This window comes from Oryza sativa, chromosome 5 (assembly GCF_034140825.1).
Source record: "Oryza sativa Japonica Group chromosome 5, ASM3414082v1".
Lineage (NCBI taxonomy): Eukaryota > Viridiplantae > Streptophyta > Magnoliopsida > Poales > Poaceae > Oryza > Oryza sativa.
In genome coordinates, this window is record NC_089039.1 from 8904313 (window position 1) to 8928602 (window position 24290).

Sequence of the window (24290 nt, forward strand, 5' to 3'; positions counted from 1 at the left end):
GAAATAATAAAATAATAGGAGGAATATGTCCAGTAGCTAATTACAACATTTTTACCGTATCCACGAAAAGATTCACGATCTTTGGGTGTCTTATAGCAAAGGCTATAATTTTTCGGTGTCCTATAGCAAATCTTGCCATGATATAAAACAGATCGACATGATCACACACGGCCGACCGCGTGCAATGTTAGCCTTTTCATGTTACATGCTGAGAGACATCCATGTATGCAGAGTCAAGACAATACTTAATTATATGCACACGTACAATTTGAAATTGTGAATTGAGTTCATAACTTCATATATAGTAGCACGTTTATAAGCACTGGTCGGCTATTATGCCATTACAAACACTGATCACACACACAGTAATTAACACGTATAACGATAATCATTGACACGTACGACAACTGCAGCGATGAGGGGAGAACTGGTAAATCATCTGCGCCTCCTCCTCTGTACGTATCTCGCCGTTATTAATTTCACACTTACAAGTACACATCGTTGTTGCACCAATCGATCCAATATATATATGCCTTTTGCCTGCAGACATATATGTATTGCAAAGCTGCATGCATGGTGCACATGCACATGCAGCTATGCAAGTTGTGGTGCAGTGCTTGCGATCATTAGTAGTTCACCGTCGATGTGTACGACGCGCCGGGCTTCCAGCCGGAAGGGATGACGTTGCTGGCGACGAGCGTCTTGCCGGAGCTGGACGTGAGGCGGATGGAGAGCGGCGCCTGCAGCGCCGCGCCGGCGCTCAGCTTCCAGACGGCGCCCCACGACTGCTGCATCGGCGTCCAGGCGGCGCCGGCCCCTGTCTGCATGAGGTCCATCCCGGAGAGGTCGCCGTCCCCGTTCTCGTACTTGACGAGCACCGCGAAGTAGCTGGGGTTCGAGCCGGCGTCCACGGCGAAGGTGAGCATCACTCCGCCCCAGTTGCACGGCACCCTGACACGCGACAAGATCGATCAGATGATCGATTAAAGGACACAATTGCAACTGTTGCGCCGCTTGGCCGCCGTCGCTGCTCGCTGCATGCATATGGAAGACAGTGTGTAAGATGTTTACCGGTTGTACTGGATTTGGAGGACGCCGGCGGCGCGCAGCTGGTCGGCCTGGCCAGGATTCGCCATGGCACCGAACGCCGTCCCGCTCAGGTCGAAGTGGACCGGCTCGCTGAGGCACGGGCCCCCGGGGCACTCGTCGGTGAGGACCACAGTCACCGGGTTGCCCGAGCAAGCGCTATTTCCACTGCATTTCACCTGAAACATTGTTTATTAAGTTCCAATATATGCTCATTGTACATCGTATATATACGGCTGGTATTCTCTCTCAGTATATGTATATATGTAATGTGTACCTGGTAGCAAGAGCCGCAGCCCAGGCCGGACTTGTAGATGGAAGGGCTGCCGGCGGCGATCATGGACGAGAACGGTGCCTGGTCGACGGCAGCCTGGTACCCACATGCCCCACCTGTACACAAAGATATTGATTGCATTGTTGTTAAGACGCACTGCATGATATAGGCATGGATCGACTTTCTTTTCGAGAATAACGCTCATCTGATGACAACATATGTATTTAATTACCATCACTTCCAGCGCCATTAGCAGCACCATACCACGTAGCTCCGCCATTGGACCAGCTGGAGAGCTTGCGGTGGAACTCGATGGAAGCGCAAGGACGTGGAAGCAGGGTGAAAGCGGCAATGACAACGAAGGTTGACAATATCAGCTGGAACTTGGAATTCATGGCTGCTATAGCTAGCTTAGCTAACTGGGTGCTTAGCTTAACTTGCTAGGATTGTTGTTGCTTTGCAAAGATTGGGAAGATGCAAGCAGATGGTGTGTGAGGTGGCTAGGGAAAGGAGGTGTTCTATTTATAGGCAGCAGACGACGGCTTATATCCTTCCATGCATGCATATATGCAGACAAATCGCTCTGCTTTGCTTGCTCTGTTGGATAGTTCCACATTCATGCTACTAATGCACGTGGCTAGGGTCAACATACGTTAATTAAGCACAGCCGAAAAGATTGATTAGCTAATTACGTAGTAGTAGGTCGGCCCTTTTTGTGTGTAGTTCACTTGTCCAATCCTCAATTCGATCGTTATTGGGACCATGGCAGTTACCGGTATTATGTACTACCTTTCGATCAGTTTCTGCCTGCCTGGCTAGATCTAGCAAAGCTGGTTACCATTTAGCTGTAGCCCATCTTTGGTTAACTTCTACTCGTGGATGTAGCTCGTGTTGAATGTAGTATACACATATTATGCGTCATTGCACCCTGAACTCCCAAGGCCGCATGAGTTATATTTTGTTGCAACTTGCAACTAGTAGAAACTTGTATGTTTGTAGAATGATCTATAACATATTAATCTATCTAATTGAGTTTTTTTAAAATTTTTTTTCATGACCATTTAGATAACATATGTAAATAACGATGGGATATCCCCTCGATGATTTAGAATCCACTCCCATGTTATTAATACTTCCTCCATCTCATAATATAAGGCGTGCATGTATTTCAAGATTTAACCTTTAAAACATTTGACCAACACTTAGTATAATATGGAATGAATTTTATTTGTTAAAAACTATATCATTATATTGAGATTTAAATTTACTTTTATATGATTATAATTTTGTTGATACAAATTTTATAGTATATGAGAAATTATAAGCTAAATATTAGTTATGGACACCGTGCCAACTCTGATCGTGCCTTATATTATGGGATAGAGGTAATACAATTAATGTACAGTTGTGTTGATATGCAACAGAGGGTAACTGTACATGATTATAATATGTAGATACCAAATTAACAATGTCAATTACTTGCATGACGACGATGCTTTACGTTTTCCGTGTCCGGAATATATCCTGAGCAAGCTAGCTGATCTATTGGCAAAATGGAAAGTCAAAAGTTCACAGGAGATTGGCCGTTATTTCGGTTGATTACCACACGCGCGCGTGATGCGATGGTGACCGCTAAGCTTGCGCATCCCGAGGGCCGAGGCCCGAGAGACGTCTCCCCTGAAAAACCTCTCCTAGCTAGGCCTAGCGCATCATCGAGACATCGACGATCCTCCCGGCCCCCGGTCAACCGATCGATCGACCGTTTCATCCCCGGCCGCATCCCCAAATCCGCCAATCACTCGTGCCCCCCGTCAACTCTCTCCTGATCAACGAGCGACGCCCCGTCGGCTCCCGCGAGTGAAGCATCGTGATTCGGGGCAGCTTTGCCGGGCCATGGCGTACGTACGTCCCGATCAGATCAGCCACGACTCTCTCTACCACTGCGAGAATCAGGCGCGCGGACCGCGCGTGCGTGGACTTTCGTAAGTCACAGCGGCGGCCAACATGCATGTGCTTGGCCGGCGGCCGGGCGGGCGGGCTCCTGGTGCATGCCATGCATGAATGTAGCTAGCTGCACGTACGCCTGCACACCGTCGATCGATCGGTCGCGATCGATGCATGCGCATGTGTGGGATGACGAAATTAAGGTTGAGTATTGTGGTCGCGTCAAAAAATCGCTGGAGTGCTCGGGTGGCTAGTTAATTTTTTCCGCCTTGATTTCTGCTATTAACCCGTGAGTCCCGCCATACCGGTGAATCGGCACCGCACGTACGGTATGAAGCCAAAATGCTACTCCCTTCCGTCCTAAAATATAAGCATCTTTTATCCTGACACGGTCTCCGAAATACTACTTTGACCAATAATATATATAAAAATATGATGTTTTAAATAAAAATAGTTGCATATTATGATAGTTTGTTTAATGATAAATCTAGTTACATCAATTTTACATTATTGACCTTTTTTATTTCTTTGAAGTTAAAAATGTTTGACTTGTCACTATGCTAAAATTAAATGCTTATATTTTGGGACGGAGGGAGTAATTCGCTAGTGCTGGTTGTAGGAATAAGTTCACTAACCGTCCCTCAACTTTACGTTGAGTTTGTTTGATATGCCTTACGTCCAATACCAGAAAATCTTCATCACCTCCAAACTATATAAAACCGTGCAATTTGGGTCCGATAGCAGTTGGATACCCAGTTTCGTTGACGTGGCATCCTAATCAGCAAAAAATAAAAAAAAATGAGGGATCCACGTGTAAGTGAAGTAGAAGAAAATGTGGGGCCGGCATGTCAGCCCCATAATCTTTCTTTTCTTCCCAAGCCTGTGATAGCTGGTGGGAGGGGCGGCGGGAGAGAGGAGAGGAGGGGAGAGAGGCCGCCGGTCGTACCGGTGGGAGAAGGGGGAGAAGAGGCCAGCCGCGCCGACGGGTGAGAGGGGAGAGGCCGCCGGTCTCCTCCAGGCGGAGATCCTCAGCCCAGACACTAACTCCTGGATGGGCGCTACCACCTTGCTGCCGGCGGCGGTGCGGCGCCGTCGCCACGTCCGTAGCACGCAGGCGGCGAGGGACGGTAGAGAAGCCGAGCATGCGGGAGACAACAGCGTAGGTGGCGTCTTCGGCCTTTCGGTAACATGAGGACGCGTGGAACGACTCCGACGAGGGCACGGAGATGGTGAAGGCGAGGTTCTTCGGGAGCACGGACACCATGATGTCACCCAACTCGCCTAGGCTCGTCGTCGTGATGCCGCGGGAGAGGGGAGAGGTGGCCAGCCGTACCGGCGAGAGAAGTGGGAGAGGAGACTGGCAGGAGAGGGGGAGAGGAGGAGGTCGAATTCGTCGTTGTCGTCTCCCGATAAAACCCCAAGCGTGTGGTTGTCATCCTCTCCCGGCCTACTCCGCCCACTGCATCGTCATTGTCCTCGCTGTCTGCCGCGCCATCCTCCCATAGAGTGTCCTCTGCCGTTCTCTGCACCCCACCGCCGCCACCCCTCTCCACATATCGCTTGCTCTGTCCTGCCAGCTTCGTGCGCTGCCGATCCGCCTGACCTGCTCGTGGCATGGGGAGAGAGGATAGTGAGAGTGGGGAGGAGTGAGGATGACAAGTGGGCCCCATAATTTTTTATTCCTTCCTTGCTGATTAGCATGACACTTCAGCGAAACCACTCATATATACTGCCATGGGACCTATTTTACACGATTTTGAACATTTAAGGGGTAGACATTTCTGGTATTGGGGATTGGGGATGTCAGATAAACTTGACATAAAGTTGAGGGATGGTAGGTGAACTTATTCCATATAGATATCATAGATTATCCTGCTGGGCTGCTGCTGCCGTCGTCTGCTAGTGGCACACTATTCTAGGCCTCTCGATCGGGTGTGAGGCCGCCTGCCCATGAGGGCCTTATGTGGGCCCATTAGCATTTAACCCACCCATGGATGAAACAGGAACTTTAGCCCTAAAGGGTGCCTAACCCCCCTCCGAGGGGAGGACCGACCGTTGCTCGGGTGGCTAGCTACGCGTGTGTCCGGGCAGCCCACGCGAGTTCGATCCATGGGATCGCAACTCGCGTGTCCCGCTAGTGGATTTTTCCAAATTTCCCCGGGATCAATTTCAGTTGGTCCTAGTTAGGTAATAGGGTACACACGCGTGCGCGTTCAGTGGTACTTCACGTTTCCTGTGCGCGTTCAGTGGTACTTCACTGTGGCCTAGTGTCTCCAATCTCAATCCTAGTGTGTGTTGTGGTGTGGTGTTGTGTGTGTTCGTATGCGTCTTGAGTTGTACAGTCTAAAAAAACTTTTGTCCGAGGGATGTTTTTATTTAGAGAAAATTAGAAAAGCCAACCCAGATATCATTATGAGTTTGATATTCTCCCCCTCTTTAAGACAATTGTTGCAAATATCCTCCTCCTAATTCACCTTGTTTTGATATTCCTCTCAATTACCGATGTTCATGTTTTTTTTTGCTCTCTTTCCAGAGTCTTTTACCCCCTATGCCATTAAGAAAGTTGGAGGTTACGTGTGTGCCACAAAAAAGTTTTGAGTCGCTTGTATGCCATGACACAAACTTTCTTTTACCTGTGCGCCACTTTGGATGGAATCAACACTAACGGAGATTAACGGAGGTTTGAAAGATCTATTTTGCCCTTGCTCTATTTCAGCCACTTTGGATGGAACATTTGGAAGAGAAATCGGCAGCGGCGGCTACCGGCGGCGGCGGCGGGAGGCGCGCCGCCGGATAGACGAGGCGAGGCAGCGGCGGCGGCATGCCGGCGACGGCGACGACCGGCGATGGCGGCGGCGGCGGCGTGCCGGCAACGGCGATGACTAGCGGCGGCGGCGGTGTGCTAGGCTAGGGCACCGGAGAAATTGCACGGGAGAGTAGTGAGATGAAAATGCTTCAGGGGCAATTTAGTCATTTTTATACGTGGGTCCCACATGTCAGAGCTCATTATCTAACAGAAGGTGGATGGAATGGCACACGGGTAAACGAAAGTTTGTGTCATGGCATATAGGTGACTCAAAACTTTTTTGTGGCACACGCGTAACCTCCAACTTTCTTAATGGCATAGGGGTAAAAGACTCCTCTTTCCATGTGTTATATGACTTAGTGCATCTCTTTATGTACATATCCCAAACATATCTTATTTCTCAGTGACATAAACTGCACCGAGCTCATCTTCCTTTTCTTGAATCTACTAAAGAAAATCAACCGCTTGAACCCCATGAAGCAAACACAACAACTCATCTTCCAGTAATCAAGATGCGAAGACCACCACTGTCCAACGACGTGTTAGACGCCATGAGTCAGAATGCCACGGTCGTATCATATAGGGCATGCATGGCCGATATGATGACAACCACGGCTTCTTGCTTATTGTTATCCATACAAGTGATATGGGGTTTGTGTTACGAGAATGGGTGAGCAACGGCAATTTGGGGTTGGGGGGGGGGAGAGGAATCTTAAACCAAGGTGAATTAGGAAGGAGTATTTGAAACAAATCATCTTATAGAAGGGAATCTCAAACTCAGGGTGATATTAATTTGAGGTGGTTTCTGTAATTCTCCTTTTTACTTTTCTTGACACCACCTGTTGTGTGTTTTTTTTAAAAAAAAAGGAACACCACCAGACGATGCGATATTTCATATTGATATAGAAATTTTTTTTTTACAAAACTACAATCCTGTGAGACTATAAAAAGAAAAAAAAAACAAAACACACCGACATCACCAACACACTCCAAGAAACTAAGACCACACCGATCGCTGCTATGCGTGACAAGGCGTTGCTAATGTGCAACAAAGTCACCACTGAACTGCCAAATCAAACTCCAAACAGCTGAAGAAGTGACCTCCTAGACACCCAGTGAGAAGGGATACATAAGAAAAGGGTGAGAGAAAATAAGATTACCTGTCCTTTGAAACAAATCTGCCGCCATCTAAGAGTGCCAACCTAGTATCATTCTTGAACTCTCAAGCCAAGAAATTGTATATGCACAACATAATTGAAGCCTAAGAGCAATGACTCCTAGAGAAAAAAAAAGTAAAATTGCAAAGGAAATGATGATCATATAATTGCGGAAGCCACAAAATAGAGAAACAATAAGCTGATTCAGCCCGATCTGAATTGAAATATGACGATACAAACGTGCGCAGCAAATTAATTGATAGTACAGCAGCATGACCAGTGTTGTAACAATATAACTTTAATATAACTTTTATATACTGTGATTACATATACTTCCTCCGGCTATATAATCCTCGATGTTTTGGATAATGATATGGCCTCCAAAATGAGGGTTGCTAGAGAACGGCATACCTTTTAATTCTCATTTTGGATACTACGCGTGCATCTCGTTTAGGCTTTGTACCTGAGTCCGAGGACGAGGCGTGTGGAGGCGACCCCAACTCCGAGCCGTCTCCTGACGGCTGCGTCGTCCCTGACTTCGAGGATGAGGCGTGTGGTAGCGACCCCGACTCCGAGCTGCCTCCCGACGGCTGCATCGTCCCTGACTCCGAGGACGAGGCGTGTGGCGGTGACCCTGACTCCGAGCTGCCTCCTAACGGCGGCTTTGTCCCTAAATCCGAGGAGAAGGCGTGTGGCGGTGACCCTACTCCGAACCACCTCCTGACGGCTGCATCCTCCCTGAATTCGAGGATGAGGCGTGTGGCGGCAACCCCGACTCCGAGCTGCCTCCCGACAGCTGCTCCATCCCTCGTGGGAATGTGATCATGTGGGGCCGGATGACACTGGCCAGATAGAGTTTGACATCCTTTGCACACGTAAAAGGTGATTTAGGGTGTGTTTAGTTGACGAAAAGAAAATTTTTTGAATGTCACATCGAACGTTTAACCGGATATCTGAAGAGATTTTTGGACACGAATGGAAATACTAATTTCATAACTCGCATGGAAACTACGAGACGAATCTTTTGAGCCTAATTAAGCCGCCATTAGCATATATGGGTTACTGTAGCACTTATGGCTAATCATGGACTAATTAGGCTCAAAAAAATCTGTCTCGCGATTTCCATGCAAAATGTGCAATTAGTTTTTCTTTTTATTTATATTTAATGCTTCATACATATATCCAAAGATTCGATGCAACGTTTTTGGAAAAAATATTTTAGGAACTAACCCGGGCCTTAGTTGTAGGATATATTCGTTTACTGTCCCACTATAACGGGGGGATAGTGTCCCATAATTTTTCTCCTCCAAAATATATGTTTGCTTATATTTTCCTATTGTAATACATATAATAAATAGAAGTAAGACAAATCTATATATCTTCTTGTTCAGTAACTTTCAACTAAATACTTTTATAATTATTAATAGTGAAATCTATAAAAATTTAAAGAATCATGGAATCTAAGGGAGGAAGTTGCATGAAATTATTGGTGCTCAAAGTTTGAACAGCCACGATAATTTACTTCTTCCGTCTTAAAAAGATAACTTAGTACCAAGATATAATATATCCTGGTATAACGAATCTAGATAGATATAGAGAAAGTTGTAGTTGGATGTGTATATAATAGTACGAGTTTGGTTTTATGGACCGAGAGTTCCCACCATTTTAAACAACAATTTTTCCTACCATCAGATTGGTATCCGGTGGCTGAGATCTGTACCAACTCTACAACATAACCATCCCCCTCCGCAAAGATTGGCATGGGCCTCATCGTCGCCATCGCCGCCGCCCGCCGGCGAGTCCAGCCGGTCTCCCGTCTCCTTCTCCTCCCAATGCCACCAACCGTTTCCTACCCCCGATGCCTCCGCCGCCCTCTTCCACCCTACCGGCGCCATCACCATCACCATCCCCGCCCCTGAACCCCCTCTCAACCCGCATCCCCAACCCAAAGAAAACCTAATCCAGCTTGCTTGCCGGAGTTCGGTGGCCGCGGGAGTCACCTTAGAAGGAGATGAAGAAGTCACTTCAAAAATCTCTGCGTGATCCGATGGTTAAAAGTTTCGACCAAGGTCTCCCAAGGTACGATTTGCGATATTTTTACCAATTCCGATTTCTTTAGATATATCTAAGATGTTGCTTTACCAATTACCAGGCATAGAATATGTCTCTGAAACAATTTTAGATTAGAATCTCGATGAACTAGTCCCTTTTGGACCTTCAACTGATGAGCATTTTACTGTTAATGGTAGCTGGAGCCATCATGTTGTCTGTGATAGGTTGTTCTGTAATATATAATGCTACGGCATAAACAGATGTTTTCGATGGAACATGTTTGTTTTCTTCTTTTATAGAAATGAGCTTTGTTCCTTGTTTAATTGTTTATATCCTAGATATTATTATATTCTTGATGTATTCTTCATAGTTTTTTTATGGGAACTATGGCAAGCTTTCACTGGCTTGAACTTTATTGCACAAAAATGGACCACACTTTAGAAATCTAGCTATACATAGGTGCATTGGAGGATCGTATTCTTCATTGTTACTATATACACTATTAATCGGGAACAGAAGAATGTAATTTTGAATGTTTCAATGTCTCAGTGGGAGGCCGCCTTTGTGGTCACCTTAAGCTTGTTGTTTTGCATCCATGGTCAACTAGACAATCTTGGTAAGCCCTCTTCTCTTGTATTATGTATAGAGTTGAACTGATTTCTCATATTGATCTTCATATGTTGCTTTGGCAGGTTTCATAAGCATCGACTGTGGATATATCACGAGGCCAAGCTACCCAGATTTCAAGACAAATCTAACATATGTAGCCGATGTGGGCTTCACAAATACAGGGTTTATTCACACTGTTGATGTTGGCAACCTGCAGAGGGATCTTGCACAACGGTACACAACTGTCCGCTACTTTCCCAATGGAACTCGCAACTGCTATACGCTCAAGCAGCTAACACGAGGTGGCAAGTATCTTGTGAGGGCCACCTTTGGGTATGGCAACTACGATGCTTTCAACTCACCTCCTGCCTTTGATCTCTATCTTGGGGCCAACTACTGGGTCAAGGTGAACATTACCAACTCCAGCAGAGCATATGTCCATGAGACGATTGCAGTGTCTCCTTCTGAATTCTTGCAGGTTTGCTTGGTAAACACTGGGTCAGGAACTCCTTTCATCTCAGGGCTTGACCTAAGGCCAATGTGGCACAATGTGGCACAATCTCTAGTTTTGCTCAGCTTTTTCCGTGAAACGGTCAGTTTTGGCTTCAATCGCTTCCATTTTGGAACTGATGAGCACCACATTAGGTACCCAGTTGATCGCTACGACCGCTTCTGGCAGAGGTATGAAGACATTCCTGGCTGGGAAGATGTTCCTGACAAAATCAATGGGACAGTCAAGAGCCCCCAAAACGACACCTATGGTGCACCTTCTGATCTTATGCGTAGTGCATCTACTGCGGTGAATGCCTCAAGGATGGACCTGCCATGGAGTTCTGATGCATCCATGGATGTTGGCATCGGCCCCGAGTACATTGTTGTGCTATACTTTGCCGAGGTGCAGGCTATCTCAGATAACTTGTTACGGCAGTTCCTTGTTTCTGTGGATAACACCCCGCTGGCTGCTGCATTCAGCCCACGGCACATGTTGGCTGATGTTTTCTCGGGAACTGTGCTAGGCTCAGACCAGCATAGCATCTCCCTCATTACAACAATAATCTCTGACCTTCCACCTTTGATTAGTGCCATGGAGATATTCTTAGGGCGGACACTGAATGAGTCTTCCACTGGCTCCTCTGATGGTATGTAGCATGAATTATAACTTTTACAACATTTTTTCCCTTCCCAATCAATCGACATGCTTGTTCATCTGTCTGTTTGTCTGTGTATTGCTACCGCCATATTTTAATATATGATGTTTAAGACAAGCTAATTAAGCCTTTTTTGCCTAATTAGCTTGTTCTAAACATGATATATTAAAATAAGGAGGTAATATGTCATTAAATCATGATAAAAAGTAGTTCACTCTTTACCTGTATTTTCCTCCGCTTTATACTTGCTTGCTATATATCTACAGCCATTGCCATGATGACTATACAGACAAAGTATTCTGTGAAGAGGAACTGGGAGGGTGATCCTTGTGCTCCCGAAGCTTTTGTATGGGATGGATTGAGCTGCATTCATACTTCCATCGGAGACATCCAATATAATCCTAGGGGTTTGCACAGAATAACAGCTTTGTGAGTTAATTCTGCATGCACGATCAATATCAGAACATGCACGATCAATATCACAGCATGCATATATATGCTGCCAGAAGTTTTATTGACTTGCACAATTTCATTCAACAGAAAGCTAAGAGAAAGAAAAAATGAAAATCACACAGTGTACATTTTTCTTTTGACTTTAATACTTTGATCTTAACTGCAGGAACTTGTCATTCAGCGAATTGATTGGTGATATTGATGCTTCCTTTGGTCAGCTTTTGTTGCTCCGACACTTGTACGTAATGCATACTACTATATATCATTTCAGGCATACATTTTCCAACACTTTTAGTGTGATCATTAGTAGAAGTTGCAGACATGTATGTCAACTTGTAACGTTGAGTTGAGTCATCATGCCACCGAGACTAGTCATTTTGTATATATTATGGTATAGTTGCTTCTTCTACATGGTTCTGCTTGGTGTGGATCCAGAGAGGAAAATATAGTAGAAAAGCAGATAAAAGGAGTAGCGAAAACAGATTGGGCAAGAGATAAGGAGAAATGGGAAGAAAATGGAAGAGGGCAGAGCTATCGTGTGAGCAGACAGCATGATTGCAGAGTATTAGAGCATAGAACAGAATTGAGAATAGAGGGATAATATAGCATGTCCTGTCCAGGTCCAACCGCTACTATGTATTGTGCTGTAGCCAGACGTTGGAGACGCTTAGTCCAAGCTTAGCTAAAGACATGGCATTATGCCTGCATATTAGTACAATTCAAGCAATTTATTCTCTTCATTGTGTTTCAAATAATAACATAACACTACAGCGTTTTTATTTTTTGGCAACTCAACCCATCATGCTGCTATGTTTGCAGGGATCTATCTTACAATAACCTGTCAGGATCAATACCTGACTTTCTGGGTCAAATGCCATTGCTTACCTTTCTGTACGTTCTACGCTTCCATTTAATCTATCCTTTTCAAAATTAGTGTAAGCTCTCTAGCAAATAATACTGTATATTTGGATACTGTAACGCACAAAACTATAGTATTTTGATATATAGTTCTCTTCTGTCATAGGGATTTGTCAAGCAATAACCTCAGTGGAACAGTTCCAACTAGTCTGCAAGAAAAATCTGACAGTGGGCAGATGATACTAAAGTTTGTACTTGTTTCTCATATCTTTTTGATGGAGGAAACTCATTATATTTCATACTATTTATAATTTTATTGCATTGAATTGCTGTTATCTTTTATGTGTCAAACAAGATTGCAGGCAGTCTTTTGCAAATTACCCTTTGCAATTTGGCGCCCTGTAATTAGAGGCTATAGTTGGATTCTTGATTGAAATTTAATCACCTAAAATCTCGCCAATTTACCTGGAATTATATTAATTGTGATCTCTTACATGTATGCCAATCGCCGTTCATTCTGTTTGCTAGGACTGGAAATAACCCCAACCTGTGTGGAAATCATACATGCGACCCCATTTCTAACAAAAACAAGAGGAACAAATTTATAGGTTTTGTAATAGCTGCTGCCATAGTAGCTACGGTGTTCGCGCTGTCCCTATCTGCACTTTTCATTTGGTACAGGAGAAGGAAGACAAACCCAGGTAACTGTAGCTAAATTACCAGTATATTGATAACATCGTAGGGATTCATTTGGCTAAAGATGCAGCAGCATTTATTCTGCACACTAAGTGCTATTTAAAATGGATGAGTGACTATGAATGCGTGAATGTCTCTCAAATCCAGATGTGCTTCCTGAAGCTGATCCATACAAGAGTCGGAGGTTCAAGTACAAGGAACTCCAAGTCATCACGAATGACTGGAGAAATGTAATTGGGGAGGGTGGATTTGGTCATGTCTATGCTGGTCAATTGGAGGATGTAACTGACGTTGCTGTCAAGGTTGAATCACAAACATCTTTGCGAGGGAATCATAAGCAGTTTCTGGCAGAGGTATGTACGAAGACACCAATTGTAGTACAGTTTGATGCATGCATGGCCTAATCTATATTATGTATCATTGGATCATTAGAAATAGTGTAAATGTAACCATGTGTATCTTGCAGGTTCAACACCTGACCAGGGTTCATCATAAGAACTTGGTGTCCTTAATTGGCTACTGTAACGACAAGAAACATCGATGCCTTGTCTATGAATACATGGATGGGGGAACCCTGGAGGGCCGGCTCAGAGGTCGGTAGCTAGTCACATTAAATTTTTACCCCCACAATACTCTAGGCAGCATTTCATAAACCACAGTACTAGGCTTGTTTGACACTGCTGCAATATTCATATGTGGCCTCTTCTCAACCATTGATCAAACAAAACATACTCTAATTACGCACAGTAGGAATTCACACATTAGTCAAAACAAGATAGAAAGCATTGTATGATTAGTTAATGGTTTACTTTTTTAATTAAAAATGAGTCCTTATGTACGTGTCATGAAGCATCACAGGAAAAATAAATTTGGAACTAAAAACAGTTTCTATTCAAGTTAAAAAAATATATAAAAGAAGGAAGAAAACAATATAAAATATAGTTTCAGAATTTTCAAAAGGCCCATCTGTTCTTGTTCACAGGTCGTGAAGATCCACCTGAACCACCCCTTACCTGGCTGCAACGCGTTAACATTGCACTAGGATCTGCCAACGGTACTGCGCATACCCAGAAATTTTAGTTAATTTGCATATCAGTTTTAAATAGTGCAAATTTTAGTTTACTGTGCCTAGTATCCCATGTTTGAAATAATTATACAAACACATGCGTGCAGGATTAAATTACCTGCACACGATGTGCAGTCCACGGTTGATTCACAGGGATGTCAAGGCGGGAAACATCCTTCTGACAGCAAACCTTGAAGCAAAGATATCTGACTTTGGGTTGACAAGGCCTTCCATCCATGGGACAGTGGAAACACGCACCATCACCCAACTGGCTGGCACTCCAGGATACATGGACCCAGAGTATATAACTATCTACTTGTTAATTCCTGACTACCTGTGTTAGTTTAGTACCATTCATAATATTTTGTTCAGGTCATTGTCAGCAGTAACCATGAGCGTGCATTGCATATATGCTTTTTAGATCCCTTCAAGCTAGTCATCCAAGTGAGAGCAACGACGTGTACAGCTTCGGAGTTGTTCTTATGGTGGTCATCACAGGGAGAACAGCGATCGTCACCATCAATGGCACAGAGAAGAACCTTGCACAGTGTGTGCGTGACTGGCTTTCAAGCGGAAGAGGAATCGAGGCTATCGCTGATCCGATGATACGAGATGATTGCAATCTCAGCTCTGTAGAGATGGTGGCACAATTGGCACTGGATTGCACGGAGCCCGCTGGGCAGGACCGGCCAACTATGGCGGATGTTGTGACCACACTGACGGAGAGCTTGCAACTGGAGATGTCGTGGTCGTCGCCGCACTCCATGAGATCCAGCACCACCATCTCATCATCAGCTGGGTTCACCGGTTCAGGGCGTGCTGATCATGACGCCGCTGCTGACTCCATTGCCGTGCTTCAAGTAGAACAGGCCGTCGTGGAAACATCAACAAGGTACGTAACATGCGAATGATGGCCTGTGGAATTACTCGGGAATGTGTTAATATGTCATGAACCCTACGTCTAGTACTCGCGTTTGATTGGCATGAAATTCTTCCTGTATTTGGGCACGAAATGTTTCCTCCTGTTAAATCACTGGTTTCTGTTACTTTTGGTGAACAGAGGGTGCTCTGTTTTTGCCTGAGTGATCATTTCTATCTTTCTTAATGGTATGTATCATCATATCATCCTTCAGTTCCCAAACCAATCAACTGTATATGCAGGGAATACATGCATATATCCAACGAGCCATAGAGTGTTGATAAAAATTGTGAAGGAACTGATGGGGCTCTGATATAACACAGACAATAGTGTGCCATGGGATTTTACTTGCTAACTGAAGGAACGCATCACAAGATGGACAGTATCAGAGCTAGATTCTTTTGGAAGGGATTAGAGGATTAAAAGAGATATCACATACGGCACACTATGTTGCCCAAAGGAATTTGGAGGGCTGGGATTTATAAATACTGGAGCTATGAATGCATATCTGCTTTGTAAGTGGATCTTCATATTAGAATAGGGTTCAGAAGAGCCATGCTGTCAACTGCTTAGAGAGAAATACTATATCGGTTTCAAAATATAAGTATTTCTAGGTTTTTTTTAGTAAGAATTAAGATGGAAAAATATTTTCTTTTAGCCCCTTCTGTAGTTGCATTTTGAATTTTGAATTACTTAAGAGTCCCTTCCCAAGCATCTCGTTGGCTAAAACTTGTATAGATTCTGTGATATAAATTTTGAATCTGCTTATATTTTTGGAAGAGAGAAAGAAAGAGAGTAAATTAGTGATGATTGATGCCTCTTTCAGTCGAATGCTTCAGGGGCTTCACAATTCTGGATAGGGCTCCACGCAGTCAAACGTTGGATGAACTCATGAACACCGGAAGCGAGTTCTCCATACATGGCCAGTATGTCTGGTTACCTTGAAGCAGCTGTTAAATAGATATGTGCAAATGGAGAATGGGACATTCAGCTTCACAGGACACTTGGTGAATCTGAGTTGAGGAGCTGGAATGAACTGCAAAATATTCTGGATATGAAACAAGAGATCATTGTTATTTTTTCGAACACGCTTTAAGCGTCGATGTATTAGAAGCTATCAAAGTTCATTTACACGACCGCACCATATGCTAGCAGCAGGCACCGCCACCAGAACGTTGTACAAAATGCAAAAGTTTAGCGGTGCAAGCTAAAGTTTCAGGGAAGAATTCAAGCGGCAGCCTAGCTTAAGAAAATGAAATGGCTAAGAGAACCACACTCTAAGCTATGTCGGGGAAAGTGAGACAGTTAACCACACCTACAGTGTGTGGCTATATGCGCTCCTTCACAGTTTATGTGCTGTTGTTTGAGAAATGCATACAAATGGCGAAACCTACCAACCTTGCTTGATAACTTCAGAACTGTGATTCTTTTTTTAGCAAATTTGGAGTTCAATTTGGATCAGCTTCAGAACTTTAAAGGAGTTTGGGCGATTCGGAGAGAGTTGGTTAGCCTGCAGTCTAGTTGGATCGATTTTCAAACAAATCAGCACAGAAATCATATTAATCTACTCTAGACATAAAGGTACAGAAAAATAACTTCAGTGATTTCTGTCGACTGCGTCCTCTCAATCGACCATATATACTTTTATCAGAGGGTTAGTTGGATCCATGCCACTATAAATATGTCATTTTAGATAAATGCCACTACTATTCACGATATCGGTTACGTGCTACTCAACTTTTCTTCCTTCCCGTTAATGTGGAAATGGATACTTCCCGCTCCCACGTCTATGTTGGCCTCCGAGGTGCTAGGAAACGGACACCCCAGGATAACTGGCGTCTCTTTATCTGACTCCATATCCAGTATCACGAAGTCAACCGGGATGAAGAAATCCCGTATCTTAACCGGCACATCCTCCGCTATCCCAGCTGGGTAACGGACCGATGAATCAGCCAGTAGCAGGCGCATCTGTTTTGGTGCCAACACCGTGAAGTTGAGCTTGTTGAAAACCTCCTTGGGCATGACGCTTACGCTAGCTCAAAAGTCGCAGAGGGCCTAATCAAATTTTTGTGTCCTGATCGAGCAAGTGATCATGGGACACCCCAGATCCTTCTTCTTTTTGGGGAGCTTGTGGAGTATGGCATTGCTGTATTCCTCCATCAGCTTGACCACCTCAGTTGTCGGTAGTGGCCTCTTGTTGTTGAGGATATCCTTGAGATACCGTGCATAGGTGGGCTCTTGCATGGCATCCAACAGCGGCACGTGTATGTGGATCTTTTGGATCACCTCAACAAAACGAACGAACTGCTCGTCCACTGATAGCTTCTTGTGTCTCTGGGGAATGGCAGTAGCCTTGTGTTGCAATACTCCTGCGGCACAATCCTCTCAGGTTGAGTTATCTCCTCTATCGCAGTTGTGTTGTTAAGCGACGCTTCCTAGCTGTTGTTGCTGCTCCTTGTTCCTGCAGAGTTAGGATACGGTGGATCTCGAGTGGACTTACCTCCCCTCGTGGTGATCGTCTTAACATTTTCAACGGAAGGTTCCGGTTGCTTCAGAATCCTCCCTGATTCATTAGCGGGAACTAAGGCAGCTAGCTGCGCCAGATGTGTTTGTATCATCTTATTAAAACTTAGCTGGTTTTGAAATGCGGAAGCAAAACCGTCTAACTTAACATTTATGTTTTCTAAAATCTTATCATTGGTAGCCATCTTTTTACTAAGAGCATTAGTGGTTTTGGCTTGCACAAAAACAAGATCTTTCAAGGAAGGCTGGTTAGAAAAGTTATCGCTGTTATTGCCTCCTTGGAAATATGGGTGGGGCTGGTTCCACCCCTGGCCTCCTTGTGGACGGAACCCGTTGTTGTTGTTCCCCATGAACATTGCCTCTTCATGGGTTTTCGGAGAATGACCCATGTTGCCACAAACTTCACACGTAACGTGTGAATCCAAGGCCTTAACGGTGCCTTGAGGCTTCTTCTCATGTTCATCCAACCGCTTCATGAGAAGGTCCAGCTTTGCAGCGAGCATTTCCGTCTCCTTGACGGTGTGCATGACTTGCTGACGGGACTGGAGTTGTTCTTCGCTCCAGCCCATGTTGGACACTATCTTTTCTATAAGCTCGACGGCTCCACTGACTGTCTTAGAAAAGAAGGCTCCTCTAGCTGCCGTGTCCAAGTGGTCACGGGACGTGGGTGTGAGCCCATTGTAGAAGCTTTGGAGTATTAGCTAGGCATCCATCCCATGATGAGGACAGGCGGCTACATACTCTTGGAGCCGTTCCCAAGCTTCGGGAATTGATTGGAATCTAGAAATCCTTCCATGAATGGCGTTAGTTTTGCCCATCGGGAAGAATTTAGACAAGAATGCTGTAGAGCATCTGTCCCAAGTGTTGATCGTAGCACGGTTAACATAAAACCACTGCTTTGCTTTCCCCACGAGGGAGAAGGGAAACAACCTGATTCTAACGGCATCTGGGATGACGCCTTTTACTGTGTATGTGCTGCAGATCTCTAGGAACTGTTGCAGGTGTGCATGGGCATCTTCATAAGAGAACTGCGTAAGATCATAAAAGATATGTTCAATAGAACAAGGGTGCATATAAAGGTAAATAGCTAGTCTTATACCGATTCTAATCCCAGATGGAAAAGTCTTACAACAAAATGGCTACTTCCAGTAGCTGGATATTAACATAATACTAGAGTTGCTAGTGGTTCTACTGCTGGTCGGTAGGTCCAACAGCATGGGTAGGTCCAGTAGCATGGGTATGAAGAGGACCACTATCTAGCTTCTGATCTTCACCAGCGTCGTTGTCATCCTGTTGGCCCCGCGCAGCTGGAATTGAATTAAACAGAAATGAGTTGCATATGGTTAATGCTCTATAACAAGAATCAGCCGAGAAAATTGATCAAAAGAGACTCTATAATAAGTCACATCATCAAGATTCAGACTCCTAGCGTTACATGGTACCGAACCACATCCCATGAACGTTGACTTAGTGGTGGCAGCAACCACAGATGTAGCTTTGTGCTTGAGGGACTCTATCAGGGACAGTGCAACCTCGCCCGCCTGCTCAAGAGCTTGGAGAATCCTTTTAGCGTATATGAATCGGCTGCCAGCAGCAAGAGCAGCCATCCTTGTCTTCTGCACCTCCGATCTGGCCTCCCCCGCCATCTCTGCTATATCAAACGCTGATTTTGCATCCTCAAATATGGAGAGCTTCACCTCAGCCTCCTTGCGCATCCTCTCAATGCTGACATGCAACTCATCCTTGCTACGTGCAATTTGCTGCCGGGAGTGGGACAGAACCTCCTTGAGGCAGTTGGCCTCTTCGAAGGAGTCAAGCTTACACCTTAATTGATTGGCATTTGTGATGAATAGGCGTACACCTCTGCACGACCTCGGCCCTTCGCAGCCACCTTGCTAATATTGCATGCGTCGAACATGATCTCCCCACCCTTCCACTGCTCGACGCGTGCAGAGGTGTACGCCTGTTTATTACAAATGCCAATCAATTAAGGTGTAAGCTTGACTCCTTCGAAGAGGTCAACCGCCTCAAGGAGGTTCTATCCCACTCAGCAGCAGATTCCACGTAGCAAGGATGAGTTGCTTGTCAGCATTGAGAGGATGCGCAAGGAGGCTGAGGTGAAGCTCTCCATATTTGAGGATGCAAAATCAGCGTTTGATACGACAGAGATGGCGGGGGAGGCCGGATCGGAGGTGGAGAGGACGAGGATGGCCACTCTTGCTGCTGGCAACCAATTCATAGATGCTAAAAGGATTCTCAAAGACCTTGAGCAGGCGGGCGAGGTTGCACTATCCCTGATAGAGTCCCTCAAGCACAAAGCTACATCTGTGGTTGGTGCCACCACTAAGTCAATGTTCATGGGATGTGGTTCGGTGCCAGGTAACGCTAGGAGTCAGAATCTTGATGATGTGACTTGTTATAGAGTCTCTTTTGATCAATTTTCTTGGTTGATTCTTGTTATAGAGCATTAACCATATGCAACTATTTTCTGTTTAATTCAATTCCAGCTCCGGGGGGCCAACAGGATGACAACAACGCTGGTGAAGATCAGAAGCTAGATAATGGTCATCTTCATACCCGTGCTTCTGGACCTACCCATGCTGTTGGACCTACCGACCAGCAGTAGAACCACTAGCAACTCTAGTACTATGTTAATATCCAGCTACTGGAAGTAGCTATTTTGCTGTAAGCCTTTTCCATCTGGGACTAGACTCAGTATAAGACTAGCTATTAACCTTTATATGCACCCATGTTCTATTCAACATATCTTTTACGATATTTTGCAGATCTCTAGCACCCTTGGTTGCTGTATTTATGGGAAAGGGTTCCCAAAAATAAATTAGCTTGAAAGCAATTAAAGAGTTTGCTAACGATAACGATATGATGTGAGATGTAGTTCCTAGGGAGATGGAGCCATCAAAGAATACGAACTGTTCCGGTTGCCAGAACCGACCAAGACACCTTGGCAACCAGAACATTTCGTCATTTTTTGATAACTAAGGAACTTTAAATATATGAGTTAGGGTAATCAAGATATACATGTTTAGTATTGTCTTTTAACTTTCTTGCCGTACACCAGTTATTTAGGAAATGTCTCAGCAAGGTGAGCCCACGTCAGCGAGAACTAGTGGGACAACATCGAGCCGGAACCCTAGGATCCAGAATAAAATTCCTAAGGAAAGATACACCTGCATCTCCTCATTTAGTTCCTAGGTTATCAAACCATCACATAATACGAAGTGCATGGGGAATTATGTTGGTTTGGTCGGGGTAGTCCATAGATGGAACCGACCAAGACACCATAGTTCTCCATGCACTTCGAAATCTGTCATTTTTTTTTTGATAATTAAGGAACTTAGGGGTTAAGTGCAATTGTCTATTTATTTTTAGTTTGTAGGTTATCAAACCATCACAGAAAATAATTATATTGCACATCTAATAAAAATTCACCTTCAAAGGATATCAATGGAAAAACCCATAGAAGCGCAACCCACGGGTGACAAGGGTAAGGAAACTCAGGCCGTCGTCGAGGAAGATATTTGCACGCAAGTAGTCGCGGAGGAATCGTCGTTGTCAAGCTTCAGTGAAGCAGAGAGTGGATCGTATCACTCACCGAGTGACCCCCATCCTTCTCTTGCAAGGAAGAGAAAGGGCGGGAGCAACAATGAAGAAGTTGACTCCGACTACAGCCCTCGCGAACCGGTGGTACGTAATATATTATATATGTTTAGTTCCAATCCTATTAAGGACATACTATGGATTTTAACTGAAGTCACGTGAAATGCAAATATAGAAGAATGCTCCACGTTGCTCTAAAAGGAAAGCCCAAGTCGCACCCGAAGCTGAAGCTGAAACTAGAGCTGTCATGCTCATCACAACTTCAAGTAAACCAAAGAAAAGAAGGGGCGAGCGAGGGAAGAACATGTTGAAAGAAGTCAGCGTGCTGAGGCGGATGTGAGACAGGGGAACCCCTATCACCAGAAGACTCATGTTCCAAGTATAGCAACCAATGTGGGGCAGTAGTCAGGGATATCGTGGAGATCACATTGAAGGATTGGAAGAAAGTTCCCGACAATAGAAAGAACAGCTGTTGGATGTCGCTGCAAAGCAAGTTTGAATATTCGAAGGGACAGACGATGATAAAGGGAAGCACTATTGTTGGTATTTCTTAATGACTTTACTAGAAATATAATTCCCAGCAATGGCACAGAAATATTCATGGTATATTATGGTTACAAAATTTTGGGCTCATTTGGTCGTGTCAATTTAGTGTTCTCAGCTCACTTGTCCACAAGTTCGATTCTCGACAACGTTCGATTGATTGATCGTCTGTTTTGCTGTCGGTTCTCCTCCATTTTTTACTGTATTCTCTGCAAGAAGTTAGGATCCAAGTGCTAGTGGAAAATAGTTTATTCTAACATAAATATGCATTGCAAGCATAACTAGTTCTCCTTTATTTTAGTAATATTGATGGGCGAAACTGATCGATAACGACTGTCAACAACTATGCGCTGAAGACTATGGGCAAGCTGTGGCGAAATTGGAAAACAGACCTGAATAGGAAATATGTCCAGAAGGGACTCACGCCGTATAAGGACTACGTAAGGATAATACAGGCCCAGAGGGATGAGTTCGTTGCCCTGAAGACATTGGCCGAAGAAAAGGAGAAGAGCCAGAAGATGGCTGAACTAGCAAGAAGGAATGAACATCCTCATCATTTGGGATCGACCGGTTACCGTCAAGCGATGAAGAAATGGAAAAAACAAGATGAAAATATGGAGAAGGCTTGGAAAGAGGTTCCTATGAAAAAACACAACCCACGAAGCAGGAAATGGGTGCGTGCAAGAACACCGGCCTTCACCCCGAAGGGGTTGTAGTCTTCAAGGATCAAAAGCTCCAGGAGGTATCTGTCAAGATTAAGAACATCGTCACGCAGCAACAGGCCGGGACATTCTTGCCAGATAGAGACTGGGACGAGCCCACATATGCGTTGGGCAAACTGAAGCACTTAGGCTGTGTGCGGGGAGTATCCTCGAAGACTAGCTGGAAGGATGGATTCAAAGATGATGCTCATACCTACAAGAAGCGTGATCGCTATAAGGAAGAGAGACTGTCAGGCTAGGGCAGCAGCTCGTGAGGAATGTCGTAGATATTGGAGCGAGAAAGTGATGCACTGTGGTGCGGTTTCGGAGCCCGACCCGAGCTATCCGGTCGACGATGTAACGAAGGATACTCCGTGTAAGAAAACACCGGTTGGAACTAGGAGGTTCATACCGGGCCGTAGATTTCATTGCCAAGACATTCCAAACGATTATGCCAAGGTAGAGCTCCAGACGGTCAATGAGGCTCACCGGATGCACGAGATCGACATTCCAACACCCGAGGGGATTGTGTACCTTGTAGATGTCGTCGACCACTTTATACTCCGGCACAAGACTAATATTCAAGTAGGGTCAACGGATGGAACAGATCGAGCACTAAGGTTACCAGTGTCACCGTCTCGTCCACCAAGGGACCAAGAACCGAGGGATCCTCCAGTTGCATCACCTCCAAGATTAGAGCAAGCTGTTGGATCGCCGGAAATATCAGAGCCTCCTATTACATCACCTCCAAGATCAGAGCCTCATGTTGCATCACCTCCAAGATCAGATCCTGCAGATGCATCACCTCCAGGATCAGAAGAACAATGAGGGCTTTTCTAGCAACAATCAGAGCTAGCAATTCAAGAAGTGTCTCCCACACAACAATTAGAGACTGCACAATCAGAGCCTAAAAAGCAAGCGGAGGGTGAAATTGAAGAGGTGCCTGAACAGGCAATGCCCAATCAACCAAAGCCATCGCAACTAGAGCAATCGCAACCAGAGGAACCTAAGGGTGCCAATGTGCCAGTGATGGTAAGGACGCACAAGCACAAAGAAAAAAGTGCGACGAAGAAAAAATATATGTTAACGACATTCCGCGGAAGGGACAAAGATATCATAGATGTTGATTTTGATAACAAAAAATTAAAAGGGTTCAAACATACGATTATCTCAACTCCCCGGATGTGCCACATGAGTTTCAGAATGGCAAACCATTCATGTACGACTGGCAACCAACAGAAGGACCGTGGCAATTAAAAAGGTGGCATGAATGGTACATCAGGGCAAGCACCATCAAAGGCATTACATCATTTACAGTTGCCGTGCAGGAGAACATCTTCTGGAGTGGGCCATGCCTATTCCAAGTCCATTTCTCCGATATGCATTCCCTCTTCCGTCGGAAGAGGCTGGACACCAATTTGATCGGCATCTGGTGTCTGTAAGTGCATGACTTGAACGTGTTAATAAATCGTTATATCTATTTGCGTAGCTGATTTGGTCATCCATTGTTGACAGAATGAATTATGTGGAAGCCGAAGTGATGAGAAAGCCTGTCGGCTACCTAAACCCGTGCAGGATAAGTAAGTCGAACCACACCTACACGCTAGACGAGAAGAAGCTACCGGCGCACATTAAGGCGATGACTCCCAAAGAGAGGAAAGAATACATAGGACAAAGGCATCAGGAAAAGATTCTCAATGTGGCTACTTGCGTAGCTATAGTGCTTGAATCTATGCAGGACAAGGAGTGCGTTTATGCCCCATATGCCTTTGAGTAAGTTTTCATATCCACTACGAGTATATACATATAATCACGGCTCAACTAACAATTTCATTTT

General features: G+C 44.8%; 2 protein-coding genes across 2 annotated transcripts; one reads left to right on the forward strand and one right to left on the reverse strand.

Moving 5' to 3' along the window:
* Positions 1-267: 267 nt before the first annotated feature.
* On the reverse strand, positions 268-1853 carry LOC4338206 (expansin-B18-like). Its single transcript, NM_001420291.1, has 4 exons — positions 1593-1853; positions 1364-1476; positions 1072-1265; positions 268-951 (listed from the first exon to the last, which is right to left on the reverse strand). Exons 1-4 carry the CDS (start codon positions 1753-1755, stop codon positions 627-629), a joined length of 795 nt encoding a protein of 264 aa, NP_001407220.1. The 5' UTR covers positions 1756-1853; the 3' UTR covers positions 268-626.
* A 2677-nt stretch (positions 1854-4530) lies between these two features.
* LOC4338207 (probable LRR receptor-like serine/threonine-protein kinase At1g05700) lies at positions 4531-16031 on the forward strand. Its single transcript, XM_066310858.1, has 15 exons — positions 4531-4633; positions 7722-8077; positions 9869-9935; positions 10012-11067; positions 11343-11505; positions 11696-11767; positions 12349-12420; positions 12554-12634; positions 12916-13088; positions 13231-13436; positions 13550-13676; positions 14066-14137; positions 14257-14449; positions 14571-15041; positions 15895-16031. Exons 1-15 carry the CDS (start codon positions 4531-4533, stop codon positions 15926-15928), a joined length of 3246 nt encoding a protein of 1081 aa, XP_066166955.1. The 3' UTR covers positions 15929-16031.
* Positions 16032-24290: the final 8259 nt, after the last annotated feature.